Below are 21,583 nucleotides of genomic sequence, written 5' to 3'. Positions count from 1 at the left end.
TTTAAGTCAAAGGAAATTAACAGCTTTTAAAATTAATGAAAAAAAAAACTAATTTTTTTTAATGTTCAAAATACACAAATTAAAATAACCTTGAGATTTGATCTCAGCAAAGTTGTTAAAATATGGGAAAGCTCTTTATTGCAAAAACATTAATTCACTCATAATAGAAACACAAATTGGTTTAATCATTCTGGAAAACAATGTGGAATAGCATAAAAGAGATTCCACTACTAGCATTATACTTATCATAATACGTTGCACATAGTGATTAAAAAATTCTTGTTAATTGAGTATATGCTAAAGAGGTTAATGACAGCAAGAAAAGATTCAAATACACAGAAAAGTTTATAGCACTATTTGTGAAAACAAAAAGCTGAAAAACATATGGGGGAATAGCTTATCAAATTATGATATATGGCAATTAATCATTTGAAATAACAAGCATGAAGAATTACAAGGAATATGAGAAGCCCCAAAAGGAATGATTCAAAGTAAAGAAAACCAATTATCCATGCATATATCTTTTAATAAAAAGCTATTAAAAAAAAAAAAAAAGTAAAGAAGAAAGCCAAGAGAATGATATCCACAATGATGGAAAAATCAATTCAGTGAAGCCCTAACAAAATTCTGGTCAAATACAATAGTGCATGATAGGATCATGTCAAAGTCAAAGGAGACTTTCCTCATTCTTCTATTCTTCTTCAGGGATTGTATTTTGCAGGAGTGTATTTTGAGAAGGAACAAAGGAAGGAAAGACGCAAGGATTTATACAGTGCTTATTATGTGCCAGGTACTTTCCAAATATCTCATTTGGTTCTCACAACGGCACTAGGATGCTATTATTATCTCCATTTTAGAGTTGAGGAAACTAAGGCAAACAGGTTAAGAGGCTTTGCCAGAGTCACACAGCTACTATATGTCTGAAACTGGATTTGAACTCAGGTTTTCCTGACTCCAAATCCAGCACTCTATCCCAAGTACCAGCCCCTGCTTATAAAATCTGTTGAGTGAAAAACAAAATTAGGTTGTGCACTTTAGTTTTGTATTTTAAGGAAAGAAAAACATTATATTTCATTACTTTCCTGGAAACCTATTTTCTTTGGCCAGGATTTCATCATGTTTTTTGTGGAGGTTCTAATAGTCAGAAAGATAACACTTACTTTATATAACTCCATCAGTTCACAAGCTGTGTGCTCCTTTGTCTGATTTAGTGCCTTGAATTTAATATCTGAAGGAGGCCTAGCTGTGTAAGTAAATGGTCCTGAAAGAGTATCCAGATCATGAGTACCAATAGCGACCAAAGCTCTTTTCCTAAAAATCACAAATTAAATAAGATAATTAGAGATGGCGCCACTCTAACTCAAGTTATTCTGTAGTTATATTTCTAATGAAGTTACAGTTCACAAAAGAGTATTCCAAAGCTAGGAAAAGAATACAAAAATGAAAAAAAAGGCAATACTAGAAACAACTGCCTGTAATAACTTGGTACTTTTGGCTTGCTGGGATAAAGTATAAATCTAACACCTCAAGACTTCTATATGTAATGGTACACATAACAGATCTGCTCCCAAGGCAAATTACCACAGATTTTCTATTTTATTGTGAAATTGTGGTACTTTTCTTTTCTATCGTAACTTCTAAAATGCAATATTAATATATGACATATTCTGTTTTTTCATTTCCATACACTTGAATGTTTTATCTCCCCTCCTGGTCAGTCAGTCAGTGAACAAGCAAAAGCACATAATTATGTACCAGGGACTGCAATAAGGACTAGGGAAGCAAGAAAGCAAAAAGTAGCCCTTGCTCTCAGGAAAGCCATATATTCTTACAATCTAGTTGGGGAGATAAGCATATATGTACAAATAAGGATATATGGAATAAAAAGGAATTAATTGATGGAGGAAAGGCACTAGAATTAAGAGGAACTGCAAAAAGCTTCCTATAGATTAAGTTAAGATTTGAAGAAAATCAGGAAAGCCCAGAGAAAGAAATGGGGGGGTATGTGGAGGAGGAGTGCCCTTCCAGGCCTGAGAGAATACCTGGAGCTGAGGTGTTAGGATTACTAAGTGAGAACTCAGGTTTTCTGGATAATTACAAGGTGAGAACTCAGGTTGACTTGATAGAGGGGGCAAGCTCATTGGCTGGGGTGGTTCTTCCCAGAAGCCCTTGCATTATCCCACGCCCATTCTCTGGGAGGATAAAAAGAGACAGCAATGGGCGCAGAGAGCAGATCGGCCTGGAGAAGGATAAGAACTGGAGGAGATTCAGAGCCAGGATTCAAGAAGAAAGACTCTGCATTGCATCAGGCCTGACGGGGCTCTCTGCAGGAAGGGAAGTCACTTCTTTGGACAAGAGTTAACAGCAACTGCCTGGAGACAACGGTTCACTACAGGAAGAAGAATCTGTCTGAGAGATTTGAGTAGACACAGCAGATCTCTTCCCAGAGAGCGATCCGGCAGCTTCTAGAGACGATAGCTCGCTACACTGAGGGATGCAATAACTTGGGCATGGAACAAAGATGCCTCGGACTGAATTGAGGAGCACGCGGAGGGGATTTGGGGAGATTGCACAAGGTGAAACAAAACTGGAAAGATAGGCTGGGCCAGTCTATAAAGGGCTTTGAATACTAAACAATAGATTTTGTATCTGATCCTGGAGATGAAAGGGAGAAAGAAATGCGCCTTAGGAAGATTAACCTGATACGCTGAGTGGAGGATGCGGCAGACCAGGGAAAAGGTGATGCAGGACCTGTGGCCGGGGGATGGCAGAGGAGGGAAAGACAACACTTGGCAATGGCCTGGATATGGTAAGTGAGGGCGACCCCTTAGCTGGAGTCTGGAGGCCTAGAAATATGGCGGCACTTCCACAGTAACACAATAACAAATCTGGAAGGGAGGAGGTCAGTGATACCATCTCTTCTCGGGGCTTTCTTCCCATTCCTCTTTTCAGCTTCTTTTCTCAGCTGTCCAAGCCTCTCGGCTATCTCAGCATCCATTATCAGACTCCCTAGCCATACATCTACCCACACTCTCTCCCCAGGTAATTTCACTGGCTCCAATAGCTTTAGTTACCTCTAAGGAGATGATTCTTAGATCTAAATGAACAAGCCCGTCTCTTTCCTTGGCTCTAGTCCCCCATCATCAACAGCCCATTGGACTTTCCAAAATGGGTGTCTCTTAAATAACCCAGACTCAACCTATCTGAAAGAAAACACATCTTCTTCTCCCCAACTCACCCATTCCCAGACTTATGCATGTTGACCCTGGGCTCCACTGTCCTTCTAGTCTCCTGGTTTGTAATCTCAGTGTTCTCCTTGCCCACAGAACAATCAGATGCTAAACTTTTCTGAGACGCCGTCCTTGACTTCTGGGCCTTTCTTATTAGTCACAGTCACCATCTCCATGCAGGCCCAAGTCACTTCCCAAGGGCCTCCTAATGGTTTCCCTGCTTCAAGTCACTTCCTAATTCTAACCTGTTCTGCACACAGCTGCTGAAATGACTTTAAGTATAGATATGCATATATACATGTAATTTATACATATATCTGTATATGCATACATATATATATATGTAGATATGTGGGGAAAGTTATGTACATATATACATACATACATATAAACAGATGTGAGGAGAGTTGTGTACAAATATACACTCTCCTACTCAATAAACCCCAATGACTCCCTATTGCCTCCATGCTAAACTATAAACTCCTGTTTGGATTTAAAATCCTTCCAACATGGCTCTAACCTTCCTTTCCAACCCCATTATCCAATCCCAACTTACTTCCCTTCCCATACCCTACAGCTTCCTGCTGCTCCTCATCTTTATGACTCCAAACTGCTCATTGACCAAACATGGAATGCAATTTCCTCCTCGCCTCTGCCCCAGAGAATCTCTAGCACTCTTCCTTCCTAATAACCTTGTACTTATTTAAATGTGCATATATATTAAATTATATATGAAAATGTGGTATATGTATCTGTAAATATCAGTATATGTAAATATAAATATATAAATGAACATGTATGCAAGCAAATATAAGCTCCCTAAGAGTGCAAACTGTTTCACTTTTATACAAATACCTCGAACATAAATATGCACTTAATAAATGCTTTTTTGATTGACACAAAGAATGCCTAATAAATGAGGATGGCAAGGTGGCATAATGATCAGTACATTGGCCTGCCAAAAGAAAGGTCCGAATCCAAATCCAGCCTCAGATGTGACCTTGAGCAAATACTTCACTAGTACCTGCCTCTGTTTGCTCAACTGTAAAACAGGAATTGTAACAGTATCTCTCAGGCTTTTAGAGGATAAAACTTGTAATGCATTATGAAAGATCTAAAAATACTGTGTAAATGTACTATTACTATTATTAGATAATCAGAAAATAAAACTATGGCAGAGATTAACCTGTACAAAGTATTGTATTACATACATAGTAAGAGATTACATTCCTTTTTATGCTTTAAAATTAACTTTAAGTTCTCATTGTCTTGCCTAACATGCATTCTGGAAAATTAATTAAAAGCTTCTATTTTTGTGTAAAGTTAACTATTATCTGGAATCTCAAAAGTGTTTTGCACACAAAAGATATAATTGTATTATTCTTTGGTGGTATAAAAAATATATTGCTGAAGACAGAACAAATTAGGGAGAATGACAGTGAAAATAACCTAAGAGCACTAGGTCACTGTTTGGAATGGTTCCCCCAAATAATTAAAATTATCCAAGTGAAATCATTAATTAAAATTTCATGTGCCATGTATAAGGAAGAACAGAAGTCCGATGTGGCTACAGTGTAGGCAAGGGAGTAAACTTGGAAAGGGACTCATAGAGCACAATATTTAATATGATTATAGATACTGGATTTAAGGGATAAATAAATAAATAAAAAGATAGACTAACTTAAATTTCTTTTGCTATGTACAACTCAATCCTAAAATAGTTCATATACAGATTCTAAGTATCAGATGTTAGTAATGTTAGTAATAAAATTTTAAAAATAGTAATCTCTAATGTTCAAAGACACTTTTCTTAATTTCTTCATGCCTGTGCTATACATAACAGTATTTGTACCTAGTGGACACAACAGAAATTAAAGCTTGGTTATTGCCACATCCTCCTGATCAATGTATAGTTAAGTCTGCTTCTAAAAGACCCTGCCAGCAAAGCACAAATGAGCTCTAGAAGATCTGACAAAGTTGGAAAAACATTATAGCCAAGCCTGGCAATCACCTGTGTTTATATAATCCAATGACTGTCCCATCTAAATTGGAAATGTTCATTAGCAGAAGGCTGACCACTAAATAGGGGGTTTCTTTCAGCTTCAACAATTCAATAGGACAGCAACAAAGAGAAAAAGGGATTTAAATTTGTATCTGTAGAGCAAGAACTAAGACAGAAAAAAAATCACAAATCCTTAGAGCACTCAAGTAATCATTACCATCTATTCTAAAGTTTGCTTTTGAAAACAAACCTGCAGATGTTCTGATGTAATTTCTCCTGAAGTTCAATGAAGCTGTCATAACGAGCTTTGGAAAATTTTATGTTTCGAAGAACTGCTGCTACAGCATAAGGACGGACTTGGGCAGTCTGAAATTTATGAAATTAGAAGAGAATAAAACAGAATGTTTTGTGGTAAAAATTCATATTAGACTTCTCACTGTATTATTCTTAAGCCTTAAAAATTCACATTTCAGTCAAATCAAGCAACTAACCAAAAATGTCCATTAAATGATACTGAAATAAAATAAATTTTTCTAGATTAAAAATACAAGTGTTTTCATGACCCAAGATCTGGAAAGATAAGGCATTTTGCCAATAGTTAATGGTTTAAAAAAAACAACAATGTTAATAGAAAATACTCATGTTTCAGTTCTTCTCAGTTTAATATAGGGTTCACATCTGGGGCACTGCACCTCAAATTTTTTTCTGAAATACTATATTTCTACAGTCAATTTTGGAGGAAGGTCTCATTACTTACACTTTGTTTATGGTTATGGCAATGTATTAACTTTAAACATAGCAATTATAGTGAATGATTAGAAACATCCACATTTGATAGAGCAAAAAAGGTAGATTCTTAATCCTTTCTTCTTTCCATCTGGTATAAGAAACAGGAAAGAAAGGAACTTGAGGTACTGAGACACAGGAAGCCACCCTTGATACCTCTTCGGTGATAATCAATCTCTGGATCTGTCCATTATTCGGTTTTATCCGTTTATATCTTGGAGCTTTAATCCTAAAATAAAAAAGAAGCAAACTCATTTACAATAGATCCAAACATGTCAGTACCTAAGAATATATTACACCAAATGTGGAAGTTCTTTAGAATTAGAAGTGGCTTTAGATATGAATATGAATCTCAGCAACATTTCTAAGTTTCCTTAGGTGATTATTTTTACCACTTTTACTTATTCTCTTAATTTTACACTTGTATTTATGTGCTCTGTTATTATATATATATATATCTATAGATATAGTATATATCTATAGATATATATAGATAGATAGATAGATAGATATAGATATATATACATCTATATCTATATAGATATATATATGTGTGTGTGTGTCTGTGTGTGTATGTGTATGCATGCCACATACATAATCTAAGTATCTTATAAAACAGCCAAGTTTTATTTATTATTAAGCGAGATTATATCATAGATAAATACATAATCTAAATAACCTACTAAAAATCTCCCTAACTTATTACTAAGCTAGGCTATGGATAAAACCTATTTCATTTTTTATCAGGCTATACCCTACCAAAGAAAGGACAATGGATGTCAAATAGTTTTAGATTGCAGTGTGAACTTGTTCTCACTTAGGATCTGACTTTGTCAAACCTCTTCATATCTCTGTGTCTTAATTTCTCCATGTGCTAAAGCTAGTCTCCTATTAACTGAGTCTGGTAATGTTTGCCCAAAAGCATGTCTTACTGCAGTATTATGAGGATAAATTAGGGCTAGAAGACAATAAAAAATGTCCTTGCCCGTGGGGACCCCATAATGTACTGGAGATTCTGTATGTAACATAAATATAAGCTAATTTGATATGAGAGAACATTATCAAATAGACAGAATAGGAAAGACTTTGATTAGAAGACCTGTGTGATACTTGAAGGAAACGAAGACTTCTAAAAGACAAAGGAAAGACTACCCCCTGAAGATGCGAGAGACCCCCTTGGCACGGGGCCAAGAAATATGAAGCTGATGCCAGGGAAGAACAGACCAGTTTGGTTGGAGTAGAGTAGGTAAAAGGAAGTACTAGGAAATAAATCCTGTAAGTGAGAACCAGATTGGGAAGGCTGAATGACAAGTTGAGGAGTTCATATTTCATCCCAGGCACAGTAGGGAGCCAATGACATTTTCTGATTTAAAAAAAAAAATAGGGTCAGACCAGGTCATCCCTGTCTGTGACTTAGCAATATTAATTTGGCTATACATGGACAACAGGTTGGGAAGGAGAGAGCTCACAATCAGGAAGCTCCTGCAATACACCATCATGCAACTGCCACAAGCAGAAGGAAGGGGATAGAGTCAAGAGACGGGGGTGGGGGGGAATCTCAGTGAGACTCGCCAATGGCTGGCTATGGCAGGTGAGGGAAAGGAGAGAAGGGCCAAAGATGATTCTAGGCTGTGACTAGAGGCATAGTGATCCCTGTAACAGAAGAGGCAGGTTGGGGGCAGAGCAGGCTTGGGAGAGAAGGGAACAAGCTCCACTTTAGACAAGATGAATCTCAGATGTTGGCACACTGAAATGGAGGTATTCAACAATTCAATACAACTCTGCAACCATTAGTGAGCACCCACAGGCAACTGGCAATGGGAATTCAGGAGATTAGGGTGGAATATACAGCTATACCATCATTTGCATGAAGATAATAATTGATAAATAAATAAATCAAGGCATAGGCCAAACCCTGCGAGAATATGATGAATGAAAAAGATGTATTTATATAGTAGAAAAATTGTGCAAGGAGTATACATGTCTTCATAAGAAATAATGCTCTGCCCCACATACTAAGCAGAAAAATCCCCAAACTAAAAATATTTTTCTTAAATAAGAAATATTCCATTTGGATTATAATGTATACCCATGTATTTTTAAAGAAAAATTATGTTTTCAAACTACATTTTCATTAAGCATAGTCATTTTTAAAAAATACTCAAAACATTTATGACATCAGTAGAACAAATTTTCAAAAGGCTATAAAAGTCTTTATAACAGAGAAAATATATATGTATATTAATCTCAATTCCACTCACCAAAGACTTTTAAATATACAAAAAATGAAGATTTTGAAATCTCTGTGATTTTTCCTAAAACATAAATCCAGGAGCTAATAATGACAAAGCAACACCAGCAAGGAGGGTAAACATTTTAGAACATTTAGTGATAAAAATGTTACCTCTCTTTAAAAACCTGAAGCCCTCGAACCAATCCTTCCAGGCAAAGGAGATCATATCTATTGGCAGGGACGTCAATTTTGTAGATAAGGACATCAGAGGCACCTTCTGCTCGTTCACCTCCTTGTTCTTTACTTATAATTTCCTTTTCGGAAGTCTAAAAGCACGAAACACAAAAATTGCATTCATTATAATGCGACTGAACAAATACCTAAGATGCTTTACAGAACACGATGGCAAGTCTCCCAGAAAAAGGAATTATGTCAGTCTCTGTTCTATACAGCACCAAATATTGCATGAGCACTCATATATTAAACATTATTCCCAGCTAAAGCAGCACATACACACTTCCTTATCCAGGTCAACATGTTGTGCGTGGATCTTGGTAGGTGAGGGGGAGGGGTGAATACAAAGTTAAAAGTTTAAAAAAAATTATCTCTGCCTTGTGAAGCTTACAGTACAGTAAATTGTGCCAGATACCTACACAGGCAAATATAGTATCTAAATAACATTAGTGAATTACACAAATATGCCCTACTGCAGGCCGCAGTGTATATGGATTAGGACTTAATATTAAGTTAATTACTGAGGACATTACTGAGGACACATGTATCATCTGAGTGAGTCAATAAACTAAGTCTATAAACTAACCCCAAGGTGATAAAAAGGAAATACACCATGTCACTCAAAATAAGTGTCGTTTTAAGGACATAAAATAGAAGATTTTTCAAAAATTGCTAATACATACAATTTCATCAAGCTCCAGACCAAATTCGAAGCACAATTCGTCAAATTCTTCATCAGCTAAAAAAGAAAGAGAATCGGTCAATTTCGACCAGTTTAAAACAAATCAAAATATTAACAAATGTTTTCATTGCCTTGAATCGATGAAAACATTATACATATACCATATATACACATTCAATGCATGTAAGCACACCTGTTAAAGTGAGAGTCATGTAAATCAAATTAAAATGATTAAAACCTTCCTCACAAGCCTATTGTTCAGCAATTCACTGAGTGCTTTAGTCAAGGGAGATGGTGGGAGAAACAGACGCACCAAAGACATTCATCAGTTTTTTTCTTTTGGAGGATATCCATCACTTGCTAAGGAAGGTGTCTAGCAAATCAGCTCCAAACAAAAAAAGGATTTCCGGGTGAAAGTTCAATTTACAGATAACGTTCTCACAGCATTAAGCCTTAAAACAAACTTTTTAAAAAAAAATTTATAAATTTCACTCGAAAAAATAGATAATATAAAATAGATACATCAAGACCTAAAGTCGGATAACGTCCTGGGTCTGAATTCTAAATTGTCCACCATTAATATCAATGTTCTCTCCGTGAAGATGCGATTGAATAGTATGTTCTCCTAGTGAGAACGGCTGTGAATTATGAAACTATCATCACAACAGAATTAAAGTCCCAGGAAGCCAAAAGGGAGAGGAGGGGGAGGGGCATCCGACAGCTATCAGGAGGAGGTCCTCCAGGGATGTTCTATTACACGTTATCAGAGGCATGAATGACCCAGAAGGAAGGAATAAAGGGAAATGGACAGGTCACATGGTACCTAGTTGTCATCCCGTTCCCCAGAAAGAACAAGAGGAGGAGATCTTTCCAGAGCATTCATTACATCTTCCAAAGGGAATTTTTAGGAAACTATGCGGCATAAATTGCACACGTGACCCCCGTCGCTCCCTCCTCCTCCCTGGGGCCAGTCAAAGATTACTCCTCTCTCCAACCCAAGGAGGGGCGGGGGCTTAGAAACTACCCCCCTTGGAGTGGGCTCCCCAGTTGTTGCCAAGTCACGGCCGCACTCACTGTAAGTTCGGCCCAAGGCTCGGAAGAGCAAATCCCGGTTAACACTGACTGTCGGCATGGCTCCTCCGGGTATACTGCGCCTGCGCGCTCGACCTCGCCGGCCCGAGGTCCTGAGAGCAAGGACCTTGCCTCTTGGGATGAGGTCGTCCGAAGTAGCTCCTGATTCGTTCTCGCTCTTCCTGCTCTGTTTTGATTCTACAAGTATCCTGAAAGCTGTGGCTTATGGTATGAACAGACCTTGATATCTGGGGCAAAGAATCTGAAGGGGAGAAGGCCAAAGGGAAAAGGAGATAAGATCCTGAAACACAATAGAACAGGCAGTAATGTAGACAGCCCAGATTGCAAATCGATTTCATCAGCCCGGAATGAAGGACCAGAAGCAGGATGAGGGCGGAGTTTAGGAGGAGAGGGACAGAGTGGGAGGCGGAGCAAGGGGATGGGCAAAAAGCGAAGGCGGGGCCGTAGTGGGAGGGACCTGGAAGAGAAATCGGTAGGTACAAACAGATGGGCGGGGTTAAAAGGAACGGGTTGAATACCCAAATGGGACTGTGCTGGGTAACGTAATTAGAACTAGGTCTAGGAGAAGGAAAAGTGTGCAGTCTGCTGGGAAGAAAGAGCTCAATGTCAGTGACATCTTGACGTACTGAGCACTAGATCTGGAGTTCAGTCACAAATCCATAAAATGAGGGTCCCAGTTCAACAAACTTTAATTGATCAATAATCAATCAACAAACACAAATGTATGAAACCGAGAAAATTGCCTAAAGGGTAACTAATTTCCCCAGTGTCGACAAGTAGTGAAGATTGATGCACTCAGGTTTTTCTGACTCAACTAGTCTATGAAAAGGAAATTAAAAGAAGAAAAAAATTAAATTAATATTAAATTAAAGAAGAAAAAAGTAAATTAATATTAAATTAAAAGAAGAAAAAATTAAATTAATGTTAAATTAAAAGAAAAAAAATAAATTAATATTAAATTAAAAGAAGAAAAAAATTAAATTAATATTAAATTAAAAGAAAAAAGCTAATATTAAATTAAAAGAAGAAAAAAGTAAATTAATATTAAATTTAAAAAAGAAAAAAGTAAATTAATATTAAATTAAAAGAAGAAAAAATCTCTTCTGTGTTCTATTGGATGTAGATGATAATAATAGGACGATAGTACCACTCTCTGGTTTGCAGAGCTGCTCAGAAAGCAGCTTATGTTCTTTAATGTGTCATAGAAATAGGAGTTGTTAAAACTGGATCAAATGATCCAATTATTGTTCTCTTCCTCCTTTGTTGTCAGTTTTTCTATTTATTAGGGTAAGGTTTCTGGATTTCCTGGCCCTTGTGCCTTATCATTGTCCACAATCTGTTCCCAAATTATCTTTCCACCTTTATCTCCCAGTACACTTTTTCACAAAACCATGACATCATATATCCTGAATCTCCTGTCTTCTAACCACAATATGAGGATCCTAGTTTGACTCCTTTGTTTTTTGTGGTTTTGCAAGGTTCTGGGGCAGCTTTTTTCTCAATGTTATTTTTCCAATTACATGTAAAGATAGTTTCATTTTTGTAAGATTTTGAATTGCAATTTTTTATGCCTCCCTCCCTTAGATAGCAAGCAATCTGATATAGGTTATACATATGCATTCATTTAAAACACATTTCATATTATTTATGTTGTAAAAGAAGTTAAGAAAACAGAGCAAAAAGGAAAAAAAAGTGAAAATAGTATGCTTCCATCTGCATTCAGTCTTCATAATTTTCTCTCTAGATGCAGATGGCATTTTCCATTCCAAGTTTATTGGAATTGTCTTGGATCACCGAATTAATGAGAAGAGTAAGCCTATCATAATTAACATTACATAATCTTCTTTTTACTGTGCACAGTGTTCTCCCAGTTTAGCATCTTTCTAGACTTTCCTGAAATCAGTCTACTCATCTCTTTATTGTAGAACAATAATATTCCATTACATTAATTATCATAACTTATTCAGTCATTCCCCAATTGGTGGGCATCCACTCAATTTCAAATTCCTTCTGGCCCCTTTATTGATGCTATAATTTCTCCCTATTTGAAAGGCATTTCCCTGGCTTTTCCAAACTCCAGCCTTCAAATCTGAGCTTAATTCTCATTTGTTTAACAACTACTCAAGACCACTTTTTTTCCCCTCTCCTCTGAACTCAAGTGCTTATAGCTTACCCTCTTTTTTTTTTTTTTTTTGACAATCACTATATATAGTAGAATTACAGAATATTTGGATTAAAAAGATTCTGCGAGAATACATCATCTCTTTCATAATTCACGAAAAATTAATTTACTTGTCCAAGTCACAAAATGGCAGACAAAATCTGAAAGGAAAAGAATAAGTTAACTAAATGATTTTTCCAATTTCCTGTAATACTTTTGGGTTCAGAAATGGTTGAAAAAGAGGCAAATGACATTTCTAAATTCCTTTTCCCCTTTGTATTGTGGGCAGTTTTAGATAAGGCACTGATTTATCTTTGGCATTTTTGTTGTTGTTGTTGTTGTTTTTGCCTTTGTTTGTATCCTGACTATGTAGCACAGTGACTAACAATAATAATAAGAACAAATAAAGACAATTCCTTTTATGTGTGCTTTAAGGTCTGTAAAGTACTTTATAACTATTAACTCATTTTATTCTCACAACTCTAGAAGGTAGATGATATTACCCCCTGTTTCATAGATGAAGAACTGAAACAAACAGAGGTTGTAATTTGTCCACGTTCCCTTTGCTAGTAAATATGAGGGATATTTGAAGTCAGGTCTGTTTTTTAATATGACCTGATCTTCAGTGGATTCTCTGGATAATCTTTGATGTGACTTCTTGGACTAACTTTAAAAATATAGCACTGCATCAATCTAATTTGAGATCAAAGGAAGAATGAATTTAAAATAGTGAACTAAGAAATTCTATACTGTCTTCTAAGTGATAATGCCTTTCGCAGTCTGAAAATATAAATTCAGAAGTTATTCATGGTATGTTATCTGCCAGTGACTGGAAGGTAAGTGATTCTATGAAAAGAAGATGACAGAAGGACAATATTTATTGGTTGCAGTGTTTTTATTTGATATATATATATATATATATATATATATATATATATATATATATATATATATATATATATATATGTCAAAAGCTAGTCTATATCTGATTCAAGTTTAAAGTGTCTCTTTGGTGGAAAAAAAAAAGAAACCAAATCTTGGAGCATCTTATCTTACTGTACAACATCATGAACTCATAGCAGAAAAGAAAATCTATCTCTACTGGCCAAAATTGTCTGTGATCAATTAAACTCCTGAACCTATTGAATACTTTAAGAGGTTCCACAGAGCAGCTTCAAGCTATCATGATTGTACAAGTCAAGTCCAGGATTTTAAGGAAGACAGATAAGGTATCCTACTCAGCTGATCTAACTACAAGGTTTCCTGATAATTTATAAACCAATTTAGTTGCTATAGTCATGAATAGAAGATGGGTACCAGATATGCATTCTAGGTTTATTCTAGGTTCCTCATTGCTTATTCTAGGTTCATGATAAGTGATGGTATAATTTGAGATGAGGCATTTGGCTCCGTCCAAGCAATAATGCTGTTATTAAAGCTGTTAGAGCTTGTGTGGTTTTTATATAGATGCAGGCAGCTAAACACTTCTACTACTGCATCATTCTTAGATGACCAACTTCAAGTATGTTTGATCCTTTGTCATGAATAGGTCAGACGAGGCCAGACATGGGATTGGTAGAATTCCTTTAGAGTGATGGGTCACAGTCATGGATATTCATTAGCTTCTCTAGCTGAAAGAAGCTGGTATAACCAACCTGCATAAATATTATGCTGGATGTAAGATCCAGAGACATAGATACACAGAATGAGAAATAATTCACATTCATGAACAAGTCTCTCTGGATCTCAGATTCCTAATTGATAAAATTGGGATAATGATATTTTACCACTTACTCATAGGATTGTTGTGAAGAAAATGCTTTGTAAAAGATGTTATCAAATATTTCACTAATGTACAAACAAAAGACAATGGAGTATCATGGATTCAGGGCCAGCCCCATCTTTAATATATACCATGTGATCATGGGTAACATACTTCATATCTTAGGGCCTCAGGTAATAATATTCTAAGACTCAATATAAAATTATAGAGATCTTGACATTCTCTATTGATGGAGTTTCATACTCAGAATTTTCTGTGCCAATAAAATCAGAGGTCTAGACTAATAGACCCAGAAAATGCCCTAATTAGGGTCCCTATTCTTAGGGGTCAAACTCTCTTGAAGTTATATTTCAATATAATAAATAAAAACTCATGACAGACTGTGTTACTCATTTAAACTGTAATTTTATATCCCATCTCCATATATAAGAGATGAGTATAAAGCAGAAGTCTATACATAATGCTGTGAGAATTTGGAGAAGGAAAACTTATTTGTACTTTGTTAAAGAGTGGGGTGGAGGGATCAAAGAAGTTTGCGGAAGGGAAGAACTATGGGAGATGGGCCTTGTACAAAGACTGCCATGAGGAGGAAAATCCAATCCAGAATGAAGTACAATATATGAGCAAAAGCACTTCAACAGAAGGTAGGATAGAAATGGTGATTGTTTCCATTTAAGGAACAAACACATTTTCTTTATGATATTGCCTTCATGATTGGAATGGATTTTCCCACTTATTCTATTCAAGGCCCATCTTCTTAAAAACCCTCTTTGATCCCTCCACCTCACTCTCTACAGAATACTAATAAGCTCTCCTTTCCCAAATTTTCATAGTGTTTTGCCTAAATTTCTGCTTTGTATTCATTTCTCTTACTGATATATGGACATGGGACATGAAATTACAATTTAAATGAGTGATTCAGTCAGTCAAGACCATTAATTTATCATATTGTAATATAACTTCAAAAGGGTTTGCCCACAGATTAAAGACCTCAAGAAAGGCAGAAATGTTGATTCATTTTTCTGGGTCTAAAAGCCTGGACCTCTCTGATATTATTAGCATAAAAAATTCTGAGTGTGAAACTTCTCCAATATAGAATGTCAATACCTCTATAACTTTATATTTAGTCTTAGAGTATTATTACCTGAGGTCCTAAGTTATGAAGTATGTTACCTCAACAAAAATTAGTTAGAACCCAGACCAGTTTGTCACCATTGAAGGATCATTCTCTGAATGAAATGGGGGGAAAGGACAAACAAGGAATACTAGAAAAACCGTGACAAAGCAAGGCATATGGAATGAATGAATGCAAAAGCATTTACTAAGTGTTTGCTATATGAAAAGCACTGAGCTAAATGCTGGAGATACAAATAGAAGAGTACCTATCAGAAGCAAGATAGAACACACCCTGAATCCAGAACTCTACTAAGTAGAATTAGGTAGAATGAAATCTTTGCTTTCTTACTCTGTTCCTAAACTTTTAAAAATGCATCACTGTAAAAATCACTGAAATGGAATAAGTGACAGAGAAAGAAGCACATTTGGAGAGAACTAGAAGCTAGTAGTCAAGTCAAAATTCAAAGTTGGAACTTAGGAAAGAGTCTAAAGTGAGTAGGAGATTACTGAAAATAGCCAGAAAACAAAACTCTAAGCAAGATGATGAATCTAAGATTTATCGGTTTTAGTGATGGACACAAACTTCGAGGCAAGGCATACAGGAAGGCAACAGTCAGAAGCCATAAAATGACAACAACAATAATAAGAGTGACATGTATAAGATTTTAAAAATCCTTACAAGGAAGGCAAGTTGAGTTAATGAGAAGAACACAACATGGAATCAGAAGACCTGGATTTGAATTCTGTATTTGCTATTTACCACCAGTGGAATCTTCCGCTTCCTGAGTTTCAGTTGCTTTGTCTGTAAAACCAGGAATTAGGCAAGTGCCATTCTATGATGAAATCCTCAGATTCTTTTTTGATATGGTCCTCTTCAGACATTTGCTATCCATCCAGGGCTCACTCATCTTGTACCAAAGAAGTTAATTTTTTAATCCTCTTGCGAAATTTCCCATTCATACCTATTAAATTTTATCATATTCAATTCAGGCTAACATTTTAGCCAGACTTCATCAGAATCCAAAACCAGTAATCAGAATAGCAGATAAAATTCAAATAGACAGCCAGAAATGAGGAAAAGTATTAGGACCAAGACAAGAGAAGAATAATGACCATAGCAACTTTCCTGTTGGGAGGTTCCAGGCTTTTGTATGATCCAGTGGAGGCAGTAATCAATCCCATTATAAATAGCCCTGATTGAGTAGGTAATTGAGAATGTCACACACCTGCAGAAGGTATTCAGGGACAGCCATACAATGTACTTCACCAGACAGATATTGATATGGGCTGGGCCTCTGTTTCCATTGTCTCAGGCCCCTGACCACCACCACTTTCATCACAAGCCCTTCACATTTTTTCTTCATTCTCCACTCATATCTTTTTTTTTTCATCCTAGAGTAGAATTTCTTAAGATTCCATGAACTTTAAATATATATATATATATATATGTATATATATATACATATACATATATATACGATAATTATTTTCAATATAATTGATTTCCTTGTAATCCTATGGATTTTATTTTATGTATTTAAAAACATTCTTTGGAGCATCCAATGACTTTACCAGAAGGTCATAGAGGCTAATGACCCCAGAAAAGATTCTGGTTTAGTAGGTGCCAGAATAGTAGGGGCTCTTTAAATACCAAGCTCTTATTATCATTAACATGTATGTGTATTTAATAATATCATTTCTATCATTAAGGTTTGCACACAACTCTATGAAGGTAACATACTTAGCTGAGCACAAGGCATTTATTCATTCATTCCATTCACTCAAAATGTACTGATCCATCAGGAAGGAAAGAAACTATTTATTCTCCCCATCAGGATCTCTGATGTGGTTGCACACCATTCCACCAAGAGTATGGCCTCACTCCCTGTGGAACTTTGCCTTATCACCCAGAATGAAAACATAACCACTTGCCAGCTAAATATAAAGGGGATCTGGTAGTTTGCTCAAGAATATTGTGAATATTGAAGAATATTATAAAAAGTGATAATGGATATAAAGCACTTTGCAAACATTAAAACAGATATACCATTTTGCTATATAAATGACAGTTATTGTTATTTTATTACTATTTCCTATGATCTCTAGATGAGAAATGATTGAGCCTTCTACTGTATTACAGAACTCAAGCAATGTTTATAGAGCAATTATAAGAGAGAGCTGGTCAATCAACACTTTTTTAGATCCAATCAACAAGATAATTAAACCCAGTTTTTAGCAATTGCCAATTTCAGTGTGAGTGTTCACAATGAAAAATTTTATAATGGGCCTTCAAAACAGTATGTCTGCAATATGGTGAAAAATAACTACTGAGGCACATAGCTTATCTCCAGTATGAGCATTTTGCACCTAGATAGTCAGGAAATGATTTATATACTATGAAAGAAGTCTTAATTGTAGCAAAAAAAAACAAAAACACATTCATGGTTTAATCAGAGAAAGAAATTTGTTACTGATATTAGTTAATCAAAATCTGTTTTTTTGCTTAATGATGATTTCTAGGTGATTTGCAGAATTGATATTTGTCTTGCATTATGTCTATTCTATGGAAAGGTTATATAGCTGATGTTTATATAGAGACTTTATATGGAATATTGACATTATTATAAGTTTAACTGCCCCAATGAAAGTAAAAAGATAAATTTTGCCTTTATTTAATATTTATTTTTTTATGTGTCCTGGTAAGTACAAAGAATGGTGAATTAAGAACTTTTTGTAGTCATATATTAAGACAACTTTAATAAAATCAATAAATAAAAAAGGTAAAGGCATTAACTTTAGCCTTTTGAATGAAAATATTATGCACCTACTTCCTGTATGTTGCATCTTCTGGAAAGACAATTGAGTTCAATTCAACAAGCATTTTAAAAGCACATATTAGGTACAAGACCCTGTATGTAGTACCAGAGAAACAAAGACTAAAATAAAGCTTGGCTTTAAGAAGTTTGCATACTTTTGGGGGGAATGATATGCACATTGAGCATATACCCCTTCAAGTTTTAATTCAGTATATAATAAATACTTCTTTTTCTCTGCAACACATATGTTTTAAGACTAACTAAAAGATATCTCATTATGCCTACATTTTCCTTATCAATTTGTTCGCAGGAACATGCTAACTTAGATGATCCACTAATGTTTTATGTGGCAAAACAATCAGTGTCTATTGGCAAAATCACAATGCTACTTTCTTGTTGCTGAAGGCAATTATGGTTCCTTGATAGGAAAAGTAATGTTCTCTTAATTAAAGAAAGTGATTTTTAATTACTTGTTCCTAAAAGCAATTTTTTTGTAATCCATGAAGAAATATTAATAGTTACTTTCCTTTACCCTTAATTGTAAGAGAATGCAGGATCAAATAGGTCTCCCAGCATCTTGGGGCCTCTGGGAAAGAATGATCATTGACAACGTTGTGAAAAAAAGTTAGCCTTTAATTTGATTCAAAAAGCCTACTATGTTCTAGGCATTATGCATACAAAAACAAAAACAAAAAAAGAAATAACTACCTTCAAGAAATTACAATTCTGCTGGGAGAAAATGAAACCTATCATGGGAAATCAATTTAAATAGATACATAATTAATACAACTCTCACTGGGGAACCTTCTTGCAAAGTAACTGGGGGAAGTACTAGCAAATAGGGAATTCAGGAAAAGTCCTTTGTAGGTGAGTTGCACTAATGAACAAGGACGGTATTTCATCTTTCTGACTGCAGAGTCTAGTACTAGCAAAGCCGATAGGGGATTTTTAAAAAGTGTTCTTTTTGATGGGGATGATATGGATCTCACACATGGATGTGAGAAATCCCTCTGCTAATTTAGGTCACACTCCATACATAACTTGGTAGATAAGTCTTAGAGGGTGGTCAAAGGTCTAGAGAGATTGTGAATCCTGCTTGTGAATATCCTAGTAGCAAATATCAAAGGCAAAATATTTGAACTGGGATCTTCTTGAATCCAAGTCCAGGACTCTGTTAATCATACCACACATAGCATTCTCTTTATTTCATTATGGTGCTTCTCCCCTGAATGCACTTGCTGCTCAATTCTGCAAATTGTTCAATTAGTTAAATTAGTCAATATATAACAGTAAAATCAGAATAAACCTATTAATTTATCACCAATTGGTATCATGAAATAATCATATTGAAACAAAAGCCAAGAGTTCAGTGGTTGTAGTGTAGATAAAATGTTAGTCAGATTTATAAGACCACTCGAGGTTACAATGTTCTTAATATCTTATTTGATCTTCACCACAACACAGGGCAGCAAATAGAGCAAATGATAACCTCATATTATAGATGAGGAAGCTGAATTGTGGAGTTGAAGTGACTGGGGCAAAGTTACACCATAGTCAGGGCAGAGCTAGGACTCTGGCCAAGTGACTTTAACTCTTAAAGACTTAAATTCTCTTATCTGTAAAAAGGGAATGATAACGATTCCAAGTCTAGAATTTTTAAAAGAAATTAAGGATTGCTGTTAAGTTTCATTTAACTATGATGCTACTTGGGGTTTTCTTGACAGAAATATTGGGGTGATTTGCCATTTCCTTCTCCAGTTTATTATGTAGATAAGAAACCTGCAAATAAGAGTAAGTGACTTTTCCAGGGTCACATAGCTACAAAGAGTCTACGGCTGGATTCAAATTCAGGAAAATTAATCTTTCAGACTTCACCTTCCCATACTTTATCCAGGTTGCTATAATGAGCAGATAAAATAATACTTTGATTTACATAATATTTATTTACATATTTACACAATGCAAGCATCCCTTCCAACTCTAAATCTATGAGCTCAAAGGTAAAGAGACTTAATCAAGTCCTCAGTTACTAGCACATATAAAACCTTATTGTATCTTTTAGTTGAAGAATAAATGGAGACATGGCTCCAAGGGTGACATTTTCCACTAAAGGACATTATCAGTTTTTAACAGCATCAAGTATTAGAATCTTCTTTTTATTTTGTCTTTTGGAAACAGGAAGGTGAAAATTGGCCCATGATTTGCCACTTAAACCCCCCCCCAACAAATTGGGAGTTGTCCCTCAGCTCCACTGGCTTTTAGGAATAGCCCTGAGCTATTGCTAAACTTTGTTTTTTCTTTCAATAGTATTTTTTCCCAATTAATTACACTTAAAAATAGTTTTCAACATTTATTTTTGTAAGATTTTGAGTTTCAAATTTTTTTTCTCCCCTCCTCGCTTATTTTCCCCTCCCCAAGAAAGAAAGCAATCTGATATAGGTTATAAATGTATAATCATTTAAAATATATTTCCATATTAGTCATGTTATGGAAGAAAAATCAGAACAAAAAGGAAAAACCATGAGAAAGAAAAAGCAAAAAAAAAAAGTGAAACTAGTATGCTTCCATCTGCATTCAGTTCTCTCTCTGGGTACAGATGGCATTTACTATCCCAAGTCTATTGGAATGGTGTTGGATCTCTGTATTGCTGAGAAGAGCTAATTCCATCATAGTTGATCATCACATAATCTTGCTATTACTGTGTACAATGTTCTCTTGATTCTGCTCCCTCCACTCAGAATCAGTTCACATAAGTCTCTCCAGGCTTCTCTAAAATCACTCTGCTCATCATTTCTTACAGAACAATAATATTCCATTCCATCCATATAGCATAACTTATTCTACCGCTTTGCACTTTCTTTTCATTGTCTACAAGATATCAGGCATCTTTCAGAGGCACCCTGCTCTTGAGGATCTGAAAATCAGATTAATCATACACTTGTCATTTTCTTCCTTCACAAGTGGCGGCGGGGTGAATGAGGTAGGTTTCCTATATTTTCCTTTCCGTTCCCACATCACTATAAATGCCTAGGGGGCCTCTACTGCCTGATCCACTCTTCAGGTCTTCTTAGTGGAAGAGTCCTGAGATCGATTTTTTTTCCCCCTCAAAATGTTTGGCTTCCGAAGCTGTGTAAACCACAAAACCTAGCCGAGCAGCGTCTGTAGGAAGTAATTCCGCTCCACTTTTCCCTCTTGATTCTCATGCCCACCGCTTCTCCAAGGAGTCATTTCTCTCTTCCAATAATTGGTTGGAGTTCTTTGAATAAGAGATGAAATGAGGGACCGAAAAAGGACTGGGGAATGGAATGGTTAAAGAAGCAAAGGCCACCTGTTAGGTGATAAACCACATTAGCTGGTAATAAACGATTCCGCTGCTCGTTCATTCTGGTTCGTCTCCGCGGGGCAGATTACCCCCTCTACTCTCACTACAATCTTGACTTTCCTCGGT

The 21,583-nt window shown here is 35.7% G+C and overlaps 1 protein-coding gene across 1 annotated transcript in view; it reads right to left on the bottom strand.

Annotated features, from left to right (window-relative positions):
* Nucleotides 1–10,389, bottom strand: part of FARSB (phenylalanyl-tRNA synthetase subunit beta) — a 67,009-nt gene extending 56,620 nt beyond the window's left edge. The window contains exons 1-6 of the mRNA XM_074298622.1: nucleotides 10,242–10,389; nucleotides 9,169–9,224; nucleotides 8,423–8,577; nucleotides 6,175–6,247; nucleotides 5,483–5,598; nucleotides 1,161–1,311 (exon numbers count right to left, since the gene is read on the bottom strand). Of these exons, the coding sequence (XP_074154723.1) occupies nucleotides 1,161–1,311; nucleotides 5,483–5,598; nucleotides 6,175–6,247; nucleotides 8,423–8,577; nucleotides 9,169–9,224; nucleotides 10,242–10,299 (609 nt within the window). The 5' untranslated portion in view covers nucleotides 10,300–10,389. The remainder of the gene's footprint in view (nucleotides 1–1,160; nucleotides 1,312–5,482; nucleotides 5,599–6,174; nucleotides 6,248–8,422; nucleotides 8,578–9,168; nucleotides 9,225–10,241) is intronic.
* Between the last annotated feature and the right edge of the window lie 11,194 nt (nucleotides 10,390–21,583).

This window comes from Sminthopsis crassicaudata, chromosome 3, assembly GCF_048593235.1.
Source record: "Sminthopsis crassicaudata isolate SCR6 chromosome 3, ASM4859323v1, whole genome shotgun sequence".
Classification (NCBI taxonomy): Eukaryota; Metazoa; Chordata; class Mammalia; order Dasyuromorphia; family Dasyuridae; genus Sminthopsis; species Sminthopsis crassicaudata.
The sequence above is the reverse complement of the archived record's forward strand: the minus strand, read 5'-3'. Positions and strand labels throughout refer to the sequence as shown.